Raw genomic sequence first — 15,161 nt, 5'->3', positions numbered from 1 at the left:
ACGTCTCCGATGGCATATATACTGAGGGAGGACAGGGAGAAAGTTTGAGGCTGCGTTCAGACTGTCTGCGAGAACGCAAGTCTTTCCATCCGTTTTGAATGGGGGTGGTGCGTTTAGGGTGCGGGGGTTGCCGCGCAGCCTAAACTGCGTTTCTCAAATTTTTTGAGAAACGCAACCCCATGTCACGCTGCGGTGGCCAATCACGTAACTGGAGATCAGACTTGTCTGATGTCCCGTACAGGAAACATCACTGCCTCTATCGCTGCCACAAGAAAGTGTAAAAACACCAAAACACTGCCCGGGAGTTTGTGTAACAGCTGAATGTTTCCTGCAACAACAACCCACTCGCTATGTCTCGCCCGTCTCTCTGCAGCGTGCAGTGGTGCTTAAGCTCTCCGTCTCGCCTGTGACTCACACAGTCCTACACTGTGTGCGCATCGTGTAGCCAAAGCGTAAGCCTTTATTATTATTAAAATAATAAAAAGTACATTTTGTGGTAATACTTCTCAGCTTTTACAGAGTAGGATAATATTTTGAAAACAGGACCTTTACTTGTAACAGTATTTTTACATTGTTTAATTGGTACTTTCTTCAAAAAGTATCTGAGTACTTCTTCCACTTCTTGTCCCCATCAAAACACTGCAGTGATGCCAGTGTTTCCTCCATGTTGATTTTGTAGTGGCGGCCCGCCACGGCAAAATATCTGCCGCCACGGTATCAGAAATAGGGCAGACGCACAACGTAGTCACGGTGGCCTTTTAAATGATCCTGCCGACATAATGCACCCAATCAGAGGTTACTGGACCCGTCCAGTTTAACAACAAGTAGAACCATTCAGAGGTTACTGGACCCGTCCAGTTTAACAACAAGTAGAACCATTCAGAGGTTACTGGACCCGTCCAGTTTAACAACAAGTAGAACCATTCAGAGGTTATTGGACCCGTCCAGTGTAACTCCACATACTGCTGTGTTGATGGAGTTTATTGTCAAAACGTTCGCTTTCTTCCGAGTCGACTATTAAACGAACAGCTCCACCAAAAACGTCACCGCGGTGGGTCCGTTCTAATTGGACAACGTTCATCTTGTCAGTTCTGTCAGCTCATCGTCCTGATATCAAACATCTGGAAACATTAAACAGTAAGTGAGTATAATATACTTTGGGTTTTGGTTTCCCTATGAAGAATTTCTTGTAAAATTCATTTTATAGACTTGTATGTGCCCTATAGTTCCTCCAGTTGTTGTTCAGACAGACCTGCCCTCACTCCATCCATCACTCCATCAATCACTCCATCCATCCATCACTCCATCCATCCATCCATCACTCCATCAATCCATCACTCCATCAATCCATCACTCCATCCATCACTCCATCCCTCCATCCATCACTCCATCCATCACTCCATCAATCCATCACTCCATCACTCCATCCATCACTCCATCCATCACTCCATCCATCAATCCCTCCATCACTCCATCCATCATCCCTCCATCCATCACTCCATCCATCACTCCATCCATCACTCCATCCATCACTCCATCCATCACTCCATCCATCCATCCGTAAAATAGCTCCAAAGCCATCCTAGAATTTAGTAAATCCAGCAAAACAATGATTACATTTCCTAAGCAGGCGACCACACAGCTGTCTCACAACAAGCTCTTTCACAGCCTGAACATGCAAACTCTCTGCTGCTGCTGCTTCTGGGGGACTTTCTGAGTCTCAAAGTCTGCAGATTTGCCAAATTCTGCTTTGAGTGTCGCGTAATTGCAAGTTGAAAAACAGTTTCCCATGTTTTTGGTTTGGCGCGCAACTAGGTGGGCCAGAATGTATTGTGAACCTAGATTGATATGCGGGCGGGATCAGAATTAGCGAGGGGCCTTGAGTTTGACACGTGCTATATGTTATTACTGACGTCCTGAGCCGGGTGGTACCTGGGTACTTTGGTCTGGAAGCGGTTGTTGACGGGGATGCGGCCCCTGTTGTCCAGCTCGATGCCGACAGAGTCCAGACCCAGGTTCTCCGTGAACGGCCGTCGGCCGATACAGACGAGCAGCACGTCGCACGTCAGAGTCTCGTTCTTCCCTCCGGCCGCCGCCTCCACTCTGAAACACACAAGGTCACAAACGGCTGCCATCGTTTACATTTCAAATACAGGATATACTACCAGGGCTGAACCAGTGGGAGGAAACATCTAATTGCCATTTTTCTGCCAGATATTGCGATTTGATTGCGTTTATTCAGCTACATATTGCTCCTCCTACAATCATGTTAACCCTTGTGCTGTCTTCCCGTAGACTATGCAACTTTTTCTTATATTTCAACGTTTTGCTCGTCTTTTCTGACACTGACAGTTGCTTTTCCCGAACATTTTTGTTGTTTTATTCTTATGTTCTACATTGTGATATAATATCACAATGACAATGTCGAGCAATCAGACATTAGCCTCATGGCAGTGTGCTACCCGCCTGGCCCGTTATGAGCGCTAAACAGCACATATTTGTGTTACTCACCACAAAAACCGGACTGTTAGTGTGTGGGGAGAGAGAGAGGGAGGGAGGGAGAGACAGAGAGAGACAGAGAGAGACAGAGAGACAGAGAGAGAGAGACACAGAGAGAGACAGAGAGAGAGAGACAGAGAGAGACAGAGAGAGACAGAGAGAGAGAGAGAGAGAGAGAGACAGAGAGAGACAGAGAGAGAGACAGAGACAGAGAGACAGAGAGAGAGACAGAGACAGAGAGAGAGACAGAGAGAGAGACAGACAGAGAGAGACAGAGAGAGAGAGATATAACACCCACACCCTGACAGACGTTCCTGCAATTTATAGATACTGAAAGCTGCAGAACTGAGAACACTTTAATATCTTTTTATTTATTGCAAACAATATCCTTTTGGCGATATTTTCCTCATGTCGTGCAGGCCCTTATTAACTTTAAGACTTATTTTTTTACTACTTTTAACACCCTGCAGGAACCCTGAAAAACTGACTAATCCAGACTCGGATATCCAAACAGGAGCGTTCTACTCACGCCACGTCGATCTTGCCGTCGGGCCTCTTGGTGGCTCCCAGGACTTTGGTGCCGAGCTTGAACTTGAATCCCTGCTTCTGCAGGATGCGCTGGAAGGTCTTGGACATCTCCATGTCGATGCCCATGCCGCCCACGTGGCCCAGGAACTCCACTGCTGTGACTTTAGAGCCCAGACGCTGCCACACTGACCCCTACAGGACGGGAGGACAAATAGGATGTCGTTTAAATAGCAAATGTACCTGCGCCCATCTGTGCGCTCATGGGCGTGCTGGTCGTACAGGGAGGTGTGTTCAGGTGCATTCTGGGCATGCTAGTCTTACAGGGAGGTGTGTTCAGGTGCGTTCTGGGCATGCTGGTCTTACAGGGAGGTGTGTTCAGGTGCGTTCTGGGCGTGCTAGTCTTACAGGGAGGTGTGTTCAGGTGCATTCTGGGCGTGCTGGTCTTACAGAGAGGTGTGTTCAGGTGCGTTCTGGGCGTGCTGGTCTTACAGAGAGGTGTGTTCAGGTGCATTCTGGGCGTGCTGGTCTTACAGGGAGGTGTGTTCAGGTGCGTTCTGGGCGTGCTAGTCTTACAGGGAGGTGTGTTCAGGTGCGTTCTGGGTGTGCTAGTCTTACAGGGAGGTGTGTTCAGGTGCATTCTGGGCGTATTGCTATCTTGAGGCAGCGGAAACTAATCGCGCCATTGACCAACAAAATCCTGGTCTAAAGTCAATAACGCAGCATCTCATTGTTATTTTAACAGAGCATTAGTAAAATGCTCCTATGCTCGTGCACAGCACGTGCACACTATGCTTGTTACACAGGGACGCACAGCAGCACACACACACGCAGAAGATTACTAATACAAATACTACGGTGCAAATCCTCCATCATAACAGCAATGCTCCAAGGTCCAAACGCGCCTGGCTTTTAAAGGGAATGGGAGATGATCTCTGATTGGTTGATTGCATGTTACGCCCAAAACACACCTCTGATTAATGAAGACACTAAGTACAACCCTTTTGAACCATGCACCCGGCGCACGGAGCCTTTTTTCCCGCCGTTAAACTAGCAGAAGTGGATTCGTACACGCCCTAAACGCACCTGCACCAGGCGCTCAGATCGTTAAAATAGGGCCCCAAAGACTTAAATCTAGAGATGGTCCGATACCATTTTTTCCTTCCCGATACCAGTGTGTCATATATTTTATTATGTTTTAACAGCTGTATCAGGGTTTTCTCTGGCTTTGTGGAAGACTTGGGTGCACGGATTTAGCGGGCGGTTTAGGCATCCTGTCTCAAGAAAATGTGACGTTTTTCAATAAAACAAAAGCAATTTTTGAATGTATTTTGTGTCTCTTTGTGGGCTTTTGCGTCTCTCTGGAGTCGTGTTGTGTCTCCGTTTGGTCTTTTTAGTTTTCTTTGGGGTTGTTTTGTCTCTTTGTGGTAGTTTTAAGTCTTTTTCACATCATTTTGGAGCGTTATCACCATATCGGTGTCTGAAATGTTGGAAAAGCTAGAACAGATAAGACATAAGTCACAGTACTCAAAGAGCTTAAAGACAAAACGTAAAGCTAAAGAAGTCCAACTACAATCATTAGACCTGAGAAAAGTCTTATAGTAACATTTGGCTTAGGTAGTGCACCTTAAAGTAAAAGCTTGCACCTATAGGTGTGATTTATGGGGGGGTTACAACTCCCCCAATAATCAAGAGTTGTTTTTTTTCCAACGTTTTCTCAATACAATGTTGAACCCAAAGTAACGCCCTTGCTTGTCTTTCATTTTTGTAGCTGTCTACTTTTGTAACTGGTCTAGTTTTGGTGTTCTACGCTCTGATTGGACGACAAACTGGCAACACTGAACCAGAATAAGGAGATGCTGACCAGCTCCACGCCGATGACTCCGGCTCCGATCACAATCATCTCCTCGGGAACCTTTTTCAGGGACAGAGCTCCTGTTGACGACACGATGCTGTCCTCATCGATCTACAAAAAGAAATGAAAACATACAACACTGTAAAGACGTTTTAACACAGTGACAGGTTTCACTTTTACATATCGTCACCTTCCTAAAATAATGGCCTACGTCATTTTTTCAGGTTTTTCAGAAAACACAAAAAACTAAAACGGCCTAAGTCACACGCTTGACATAGGCCATTATACTTAAGGTGTAGAATCACATGACCTGTTCAACTGAGGATGTAGACAATGTTACCAGTCAAAAAATGACTTAGGACATTATTTTAGGAAGGTGACGATATTTAACTTGAACCTGTTTGGGAGAAACTGAAGGATGAAGTGTTCCTTTATGTGTTCCCCCCTCTAAATCCTCCTCCTCCTCAAAAGCTAAATAAAGTCTCTAAAAAGCCTCTCGGATCAGCTGGAAAATGCATCGACACAAGGCTGAAAACAGGACTGTTTCTCTGACACCGTGAAAAGTTTTTAAACTTTCTAACGTTCTCACAGGACAGCGACGCTACAAACAGATGATCTTATAATATGATGCATTGCTGTAGTTTAAACTACCCAGAGAATATAAAGGAGAATATACCAGAGAATATAAAGGATATAAAGGAGAATATAAAGGATATAAAGGGAGAATATACCAGAGAATATAAAGGATATAAAAGGAGAATATACCAGAGAATATAAAGGATATAAAGGAGAATATACCAGAGAATATAAAGGATATAAAAGGAGAATATAAAGGATATAAAGGAGAATATAAAGGACAATATACCAGAGAATATAAAGGAGAATATAAAGGAGCACAACCTTAAACATCTACAGCAGTAAAATGCAACATACACAGCAGGAATATTATACAGAAACAACCGATAGAATACTTTCTGAATGCAGGACTTGGAGTATTTAGTATAATTTATGGTATTAGTCAGTCCTTCCAGAAAAGTGTGAGTTTTTTTGTGATTGTTTTGGGCTAAAATCCTTAATTATGCGGCACGTTTTCTTAAAAAATGCGATGGAATATGTGGGATATTTATGCAGTTTTATGCAATGAAACTGCAGGAACTTGTAAAAACGGTGGCGTCGTCGTGGCTTCATCGCGGAGTTACAGCTTGTCGATGACGGTCACGTCACGTAATGACGTCACTTCATAACGTTCCCATGGCAGCAGGGGGAACGGCTGCTCTTGTGTGAAGTAAACGCAACATTTTTCATCTTTCTGCTAAGATATTTGAGACGTTTTGGCAACGAAAATGCGGGGATTATGACATCATGCGAGCCTGCGTATTTTGCACAGAAATCTGCAATTTATGCGGCGAAAGTGCGGCGTATTTGAAATATACCCCCCCGCATAAATATGCAGACTTTGGCTGATTATGCAAATACTCCAAGTCCTGCATTCAGAAAGTATTCTATCGGTTGTTTCTGTATAATATTCCTGCTGTGTATGTTGCATTTTACTGCTGTAGATGTTTAAGGTTGTGCTCCTTTATATTCTCCTTTATATTCTTTATATTCTCCTTTATATCCTTTATATTCTCCTTTATATCCTTTATATTCTCCTTTATATCCTTTATATTCTCTGGTATATTCTCCTTTATATCCTTTTATATTCTCTGGTATATTCTCCTTTATATTCTCTGGTATATTCTCCTTTATATCCTTTATATTCTCCTTTATATTCTCTGGTATATTCTCCTTTATATTCTCTGGTATATTCTCCTTTATATTCTCTGGTATATTCTCCTTTATATTCTCTGGTATATTCTCCTTTTATATTCTCTGGTATATTCTCCTTTATATCCTTTATATTCTCTGGTATATTCTCCTTTATATCCTTTATATTCTCCTTTATATTCTCTGGTATATTCTCCTTTATATTCTCTGGTATATTCTCCTTTATATCCTTTATATCCTCTATATTCTCCTTTATATTCTCTTATATTCTCCTTTTATATCCTTTATATTCTATGCAATCGCATAATCACGTTTTTCTGGAGGGACTGGTTAGTTAGAGGTGTTGACATTAATCAAATAATGGATGCATCAAACCATGGACGACGCTGCGTCGATAATCGGCCGGGCCACAATCAATTATTTCTGTTTACAACTTAAAAGGAGAATTCCGGTCGATTTCAACACGTAGCTCTGTTTTTTGTTGGAGGGAACACAGCAAATATAACTGGAATATTGGATTGTATGAGTTCGACAATCGACTAGTGTGGACTTGACTAGAAAACAGGAAACAAACAGAGGTATGTGCTGGCTGGATTAACAACGTTTATGCCTTTCTGTCACATCTACAGCAGTTAGATTCACTGTGTTCCCTCAGAAGGAATCACTGCACATGGGTAGCACGTGGAATGACATTTAGAGCATGTTTAGAGGCTTAAAAACACATTTAAAACCTGCCCTGTTTAAGCCTGTTGGGTGCTAACGCTAGCAGGATGATAACACGGTGTAGGCAGCACCGATTGGTTTAGTTTTTCTTGCTACTGACAGCACTCCACATTTACAAACAACAGAGCTACGTGTTGAAAATGACCGGAATTCTCCTTTAACGTAGGTCTAACAACCTTTCTGTTGACATATTCTGGTATGTTTTGCACATTCAGGACGTGCCGTGTGCTCAGCGCTGTAGTTTAATGCATCCAATGTATTTAGTATCAGAGCACTGCAGAATGTTTTGTTTCTGAAGCTTGAAAAGCTGTGAATTAAATATCCTATATGGCTTTAATAGTAAAAATATTTGACGCATCGAAGACATAATTGTAATCGAATCAGGAGATCAGTGAAGATTCACACCTCTAGTATCAGTGCTTTTGACTTTGGCTGTAAGGATTCAAACAGAGCCGTACCGGGATCCCGGGGAAGGGCGTGACTTCGGAGCCGGTGGCGATGAGGATGTTCTTGGTGTTGATGACCTGCTCGCTGCCGTCGGCTGCTACGGCCGTCACCTGGTTCTTACCCGTCACCCTCCCGAAACCGCTGACGTGGGTCACCTGAGGGAGGGGGAGGGGGAGGGGGAGATGATCAGCAGGTCAGTCTTAATAAGACGTTGAGTGAACAACCGTTACATTAAAAAAGGAGATGAGAGAGGAAACGAAGGCTGACTTTGTTCTGTTTGAATAGATGTGCGATTCCTCCGGTCAGTGCTTTAACTGCTCCGCTCTTCTGAGCCATCATCTTCTCAAGGTTCAACGACAGGCCTGAAACTGAGAGACACGCTCCAATCAGCGGACATTTTTCACCCTTTTACCGTCATTTTATACATGAATGTAGATGTCAGTCGGAAGCCCTCGTCAGTGTCTCAGGCTACATTTACATCGCTACGTTTTGGTAAAAAAAAAGAAAAAAAAAGGAAAAAGGAATATCGTCTGCTACATTTCCCCCTCTCGTTCCCCCCGCTCTGGCGTTTCCCCCTCTCATTCCCCCTGCTCTGGCGTTTCCCCCTCTCGTTCCCCCTGCTCTGGCGTTTCCCCCCTCTCGTTCCCCCCGCTCTGGCGTTTCCCCCTCTCATTCCCCCCTGCTCTGGCGTTTCCCCCTCTCGTTCCCCCTGCTCTGGCGTTTCCCCCTCTCGTTCCCCCCCGCTCCGGCGTTTCCCCCTCTCGTTCCCCCCCGCTCTGGCGTTTCCCCCTCTCGTTCCCCCCCGCTCCGGCGTTTCCCCCCTCTCGTTCCCCCTCTTCCCCCCGCTCTGGCGTTTCCCCCCTCTCGTTCCCCCCCTGCTCTGGCGTTTCCCCCTCTCGTTCCCCCCGCTCCGGCGTTTCCCCCCTCTCATTCCCCCGCTCTGGCGTTTCCCCCCTCTCGTTCCCCCCTGCTCTGGCGTTTCCCCCTCTCATTCCCCCCGCTCTGGCGTTTCCCCCTCTCATTCCCCCCTGCTCTGGTGTTTCCCCCCTCTCATTCCCTCCCTGCTCTGGTGTTTCCCCCCTCTCATTCCCCCTGCTCTGGCGTTTCCCCCCCTCTCATTCCCCCCTGCTCTGGCGTTTCCCCCCTCTCATTCCCCCCTGCTCTGGCGTTTCCCCCCTCTCATTCCCCCCTGCTCTGGCGTTTCCCCCTCTCATTCCCCCCTGCTCTGGCGTTTCCCCACTCTCATTCCCCCCTGCTCTGGCGTTTCCCACTCTCATTCCCTCTGCTCTGGCGTTTCCCACTCTCATTCCCCCCTGCTCTGGCGTTTCCCCCTCTCATTCCCCCTGCTCTGGCGTTTCCCCCTCTCATTCCCCCCTGCTCTGGCGTTTCCCCCCCCTCATTCCCCCTGCTCTGGTGTTTCCCCCCTCTCATTCCCCCTGCTCTGGCGTTTCCCCCCCTCATTCCCCCCTGCTCTGGCGTTTCCCCCCCCTCATTCCCCCCTGCTCTGGCGTTTCCCCCCCTCATTCCCCCCTGCTCTGGCGTTTGCCCCCCTCATTCCCCCTGCTCTGGCGTTTCCCCCTCTCATTCCCCGTTTTGGTTATCTGTGGGGTTGTGTTGCCGTCTCAACGGCCGCAAATGGAAACCTTTGGCAACACCGACACTCAGACCAACGTTTCTCCTCCTGATTGGGTCTCATCGATCCCGACGTGTCGTTCTCTGAGACTAAAGCTACTAATGTTACCATGGCAACTACCAGCAACGCGCGGAGTATACAAGCTGCCTCCTGTTTATGCCCAGTATACCAGAATGATGAGGAGATATGAGGTTTGGGCGTGTTAGTTTAAACGGAGGTTAGTTCTTCTACTGGAGATAAAAACAGCACAGAGATCGCAGAACGTAAATGTATTCTGAGCTGACGCACTGAGCTCCACAAAACGTCCCTTTAAAGTCCAGAGACGTTTCTTACTTTCGATGCCTCTGCTTTCAAAGTCCTTGCCATGAGCCATGTGGTACAAGTAGGAGTTGTTCAGCAGAGCCTGCAGACACAAAACATCCATTAACACAGCCCGAGGAAAGTTGTTTTCATATCATATTTCTTATGTTCAACGATGTGTGTGTGCACAACTCTGCAGCTTTGTGAACTCAGACTACATGAAATGTTTTACAGGATATCTTGCCGTTTTAACTATTGGATAAATCCTACAGACATAAAAGACTAAAGTGTGATTTATGCTTCCGTGTAAAATCTACGCCGTAGCTACGTATGTGGAGACACGAACCTACGCCGTAGCCTCGAAAAAATGACTCATTTCATTGTTCTCCTTCTCCATAAACAACATGAAATCAAGGAGAGGGTTAACCTTTCCTGCTACAGATTTCCCACCGTGGTCAGAAAGAACAGGGGTCTCCTTCTCTCTCTCTCACACACACACACTCACACACACACACCTTGGAGGGGATGCAGCCGACGTTCAGACAGGTCCCACCCAGCGAGACATTTTTCTCAACACACACTGTCTGTCGAAGGAAAACAACAGAGATGTGAGAAGACCTGCATTATTTACATAATTAAAACATAATGTGAATAGGAGGGTTTTCCGTCAGCTGGGATGAAGAGAATAAATGGGCCAGGTGAAGTTTTTCCAGGAAGAGATACACACCAGATGTTAAGCTGCCCAATTATAAGTTGAAAGAAAGAATTTGTTACACAGAGAAGTTGTAGTTGTTAAAGCTGTTTACAGTCAGTGTGTGCAACAAGTCCTGCTGTCTGCAGACACACATGATTATAAACATATCAATGCTTGTGTGAGTTACAGTTTACAACGTCATTCATTGATGATGTCATGATTTTGTAACGCCCAATAGTAAGGACAGTGTTGCTTTTGCGACCTTAAAAGGTTCCATGGCATGAAAATGTCACTTTATGAGGTTTTTTAACATTAATGTGAGCTCCCCCAGCCTGCCTATGGCCCCCCAGTGGCTAGAAATGGTGATAGGTGTAAACCGAGCCCTGGGTATCCTGCTCTGCCTTTGAGAAAATGAAAGCTCAGATGGGCCGATCTGGAATCTTCCCTTTATGACGTCATAAGGGGAAAGGTTACCTCCCCTTTCTCTGCTTTGACCACCCAGAGAATTTGGCCCACCCCATGAGAGAGAGACATCATGGCTTGATAAGAAATGAAACATGGCAGTTGGTCAAGGCCACACCCCCCCCTCTCCTCCTCAATAGCATTTAAAGCTACAGACACAGAAATGGCACATCCTAAGGAAAGCTCATTGTGGGACTGGCTCTAGTGGCTGTAATTCTGCACCAAGGCTGAATTTAGGGAAAGAGACTTCAGATACAGTATTAGGGGACCACTAAGGTCTATATAAAAGAGACTTCAGATACAGTATTAGGGGACCACTAAGGTCTATATAAAAGAGACTTCAGATACAGTATTAGGGGACCACTAAGGTCTATATAAAAGAGACTTCAGATACAGTATTAGGGGGACCACTAAGGTCTATATAAAAGAGACTTCAGATACAGTATCAGGGGACCACTAAGGCCTATATAAAAGAGACTTCAGATACAGTATTAGGGGACCACTAAGGTCTATATAAAAGAGACTTCAGATACAGTATTAGGGGACCACTAAGGTCTATATAAAAGCATCCAAAAAGCACCATGTCATAGGACCTTTAATAGCACGACGGAGAATACTTATGGAATGGAAATCATCTACACCACCAAAAGCCTCCACATGGCTTTCTGATTTTATGACACTTCCCTCTTAATACCTGCTAAGAATTGTAAAGCACAATGATTACACTATCTGCTGTCATGAGTAATAGAAGAATACTGTTTCTTTGTTTCTTTATCGGTCCTCCTTTCCTCGGCACAAGGGTTTGTTGTGGGTGGGATGGGGTTAATGGGAAGATGTCTTGTTATAATTGACAATGTAACGTTGCACTGTATATTGTACCTTCTCTAAAACAATAAAAAACTGTCAAGCAGGTGCAGAGACAGTTTTTGAACTATTGAAATAGTATTTTTTTTCAATGTGATGACATTTATCATCTAATTCTGGCAAAAGCAGACCTCCCCAATGGGTTTGTTTTCGTTGCTGAAGGCAGCTTACCTTGAAGCCGAGCTGTGCGGCTTTGATGGCAGCTACGTAGCCGCCCGGACCGGACCCCACCACCGTGACGTCTGCATCGACTACAGAGAGGCAAGACAGACACTTTCAGCACGAGTTTACAACAGCAGCTCCGAGCACAGAGACACTGGAGAGACTTGAACGCCTCAGGTGTCCTAAGCGTCGATCTCCGAATGCGCCATAACAGGGAGGAGAGTAGAGATGGAAAGCTACTAAAGCTTAGTTCCATATACATGCACAGATAAGTCATTGTTTTGTCGTTAGTGAAAAACAACATTGACCTTGTAGTTGAAAAAGGAGCCTCATATAAGAGGGACATTTCCTCCTCTGGAGTCCGTTCATTCACATTCGGAGATTGACACTTTTTGACTGACAAGATGGCGGCAACCGGAAAAACCAACAGCTAACGTGAGTTCAAAACCTTTTTTAGTAAACTCTGCGAACACAAACAATGTTCTCAATGCTGAGTTCAGGTGTAGAGCCCCGTACTAGTTTCATGTTGTGTGGAGCCTTCTTAGCGTCATAGTAGTGCCCCGAGCTCTCCCACTCTTCCATTCAAAAGGCCATTTGACCCAAAACGAAAATACGGTCAATCTTACGTGGCGCTTCCATCCTAATGATGCTTCTTTATATGCTGCCATATAGGGCTTTAACTGTTCAAGTTTTGAAAGTGGTCTTACTTGCTGCTTTGTCGGCGTAGGTTCTGACGGACAGCGCTGAAGCTCCGTGCAGTTTGCAGGGCAGGTGGTGGCTCCGCTGTGAGGCAAACCAAGACAAGACAGTCAACCACACAACCATCCAATGCAACAGAGGGTCCCAACCTTTTCTGTGCCGTTCATTATCCAGGTCCCTTACCGCAGTGGCGTAAACCGGCAGGTTTTAATGTTGCAGACCACTGTTTAACTGCAGTTTAAAGTGTACACTCGTATTGTTGTGAATCGTTGGTGTAAACTCGCTTGATCAGTTGGCCTGAGCCTCTCATCTACTTTCCCACAATGGCACGAGTTTGAATCCTGTGAATTCATGTTTGGGTGGTGATGGCGCAGTGTCTCTGTGTGTGTGTGTGTGTCTCGATGTGTCTGTAGGTGTGTTTCTGTACGTGTGTGTGTTTCTGTATGTGTGGGTGTCTCGATGTGTCTATGTGTTTCTGTATGTGTGTGTGTGTCTGTTTCTGTATGTGTTTTTCTGTATGTGTGTGGGTCTCTCTCTATGAGTCTGTGTCTGTTTGTGTGTGTTTTTCTGTATGTGTGTGGGTCTCTCTCTCTGAGTCTGTGTCTGTTTCTGTATGTGTGTGTGTTTCTGTATGTGTTTTTTTTAAACATTTGTAGGTTTTTGCAAAGTTTTGTTGCTTTTTAGTCATTCGTTTTGACTTTCAGTCGACATAAAGCTCATCAAAAGTCAGACACATGCCTTTGGTGTGGAAGATCTGGGTTCAGTTCCCACTGCGATACATCGACCAATGTGTCCCTGAGTTGCTCCAGAGGCGTGCAACCTCTGACATTTAGCATATATAGCACATGGATGGATAAAAGTGTCAGCTAAATGACATGTAATGTAATGAAAGTATTATCCGGAGGAACTCTGACTCGACAATAGCCTGCTTAGTATTTGTTTGGGGAATTTCCTTCAATGTAATTTCCTTGTTCTGTTTGTAGAAAACCACAGTAAAGAACTGAGTTGTTGTGCAGCAGTGGCATGGGAAAGAGGCCAAATAATGACTGTATAAAAAAAGATTATTAAGAAGGGGAAAAGGGGGAGTTAAAGTCAGGTTTAGATTTAGGGAAACTGGCATGTTGCTTTGTTTACAGAAGACGGTAGGAAAGATAGATAGGAAAGTAAATAGGGGAGGAAAGAGAGGGATGATGGGGGACAAATGAAGGGAAGAAGAGATGAAAGATGGACTCAACATTGGCTGCTGAAACAGTGAAAGTGGCCGTTGTGTCTTTTTGGGGATTTAACCAGAAAATAAAAAAGGTTTTAACGACCAGAGTCTGTTTCCAACCGAGGACTGAATGCACGGTATCTGTAGCAACTGTTAGCTCTCAGCTGTTAGCTCTTTCATCTGTCAGAGATGCGCATCAAACCTGAAACTCTTCATTAGCCTTTCCAGCTACGCAGGCTGCTCACGCGCTGGCTAGTTGCCAAGCAAACATGTTTAAATATGTAATATAAAAGACCACAATCGTGAATACACTTCTCCAAAGAGAGAGTAATGTGTTATTTGGCTCATGAATCTGTCAGACGACACGGCCATGAGTGGCTGAGCCTCTGACATAAGCTCACTCAGAGTTAGCATTAGCTAACCACTGCTAACTAGCTTAACATGCTAACATGCATCGTCTGGGGAGAGCTGTCAACTGTAACGTCGATTAACGACTTAAGTTAACGTTACATATATTGCGTCAAGCGTTATAAGAAACCATTAAACGTAGCATTCAAATATCACGTAACGCTCAACTTAACTCAAAAAGTTAATTTATAGACGAAGTAGCAAACATTGACTTACGTTAAGGTTACCCTTTTCCATGATGTGTACCAATACCCAACAACAAAAGTTGTAATTATATTTTAATGTGGGTTTTTTTAAGTTTTTTTCGCGCCGAATAAACAAGGGGAAGTTAATAAATTAGACAATGTATTAACTACATATCAAAAGTCATATTTATTTCGCCAATAACCACAACAACTTAGAATCGCACTTTTTTCCAGTGAAGTCTGGCGTTACGTTCTCTCCGTACGAGTTCTCCGGAGCTGTTGTTAGCTGACATGCTAGCCAGGCCCGGGCCACAAGTCTAAAACTACCAGTTTCCCCAGGAATTACAGCCCAGTGGGCCCAGTTAGAAGCAGCTCCAGACAACATATGCTGGTTAGCATATTAATAACATTCGTCCTTACCGTGGCCAGGGAGCGGTATAACTGCGTCCAGCTCTGCATTTTGTCTGTGTCCCCTTACCGGATCTGTAACCTACAACAGGCCGATCAGCCAAGGACTCCTGTCATTGCGCATGCGCAGTACCAGTCGACGAAAACACGCCCTAAGTCGCGTCTATTTGACGTCCATGATTGCGAAATCTGAACATTTTTTGAAACCAGTCTAGCCTAAATAGTGAAGACTTTCAAAAACACCTATGTGCTTTTATTACTGAGAATATTTATGAGAGTATTGCTTTGGAGGAATATGTTGTTTGGTCTGAAGTAATTTT

At 44.9% G+C, this 15,161-nt stretch overlaps 1 protein-coding gene across 1 annotated transcript in view; it reads right to left on the bottom strand.

The window, feature by feature from the left end:
* The window catches only part of dld (deltaD), a 17,869-nt gene extending 2,905 nt beyond the window's left edge, over positions 1–14,964 (bottom strand). The window contains exons 1-11 of the mRNA XM_078256395.1: positions 14,854–14,964; positions 12,639–12,714; positions 11,941–12,020; positions 10,265–10,333; positions 9,783–9,852; positions 8,084–8,184; positions 7,828–7,971; positions 4,889–4,990; positions 3,029–3,219; positions 1,933–2,103; positions 1–21 (exon numbers count right to left, since the gene is read on the bottom strand). The exon at positions 1–21 is cut by the window's left edge and continues 169 nt beyond it. Of these exons, the coding sequence (XP_078112521.1) occupies positions 1–21; positions 1,933–2,103; positions 3,029–3,219; positions 4,889–4,990; positions 7,828–7,971; positions 8,084–8,184; positions 9,783–9,852; positions 10,265–10,333; positions 11,941–12,020; positions 12,639–12,714; positions 14,854–14,892 (1,064 nt within the window). The 5' untranslated portion in view covers positions 14,893–14,964. The remainder of the gene's footprint in view (positions 22–1,932; positions 2,104–3,028; positions 3,220–4,888; positions 4,991–7,827; positions 7,972–8,083; positions 8,185–9,782; positions 9,853–10,264; positions 10,334–11,940; positions 12,021–12,638; positions 12,715–14,853) is intronic.
* Positions 14,965–15,161: the final 197 nt, after the last annotated feature.

This window comes from Sander vitreus, chromosome 8 (genome assembly GCF_031162955.1).
Source record: "Sander vitreus isolate 19-12246 chromosome 8, sanVit1, whole genome shotgun sequence".
In the NCBI taxonomy this organism is placed as follows: domain Eukaryota; kingdom Metazoa; phylum Chordata; class Actinopteri; order Perciformes; family Percidae; genus Sander; species Sander vitreus.
Note: the sequence above shows the minus strand (reverse complement) of the source record. Positions and strands in the feature narration are given on the sequence as shown.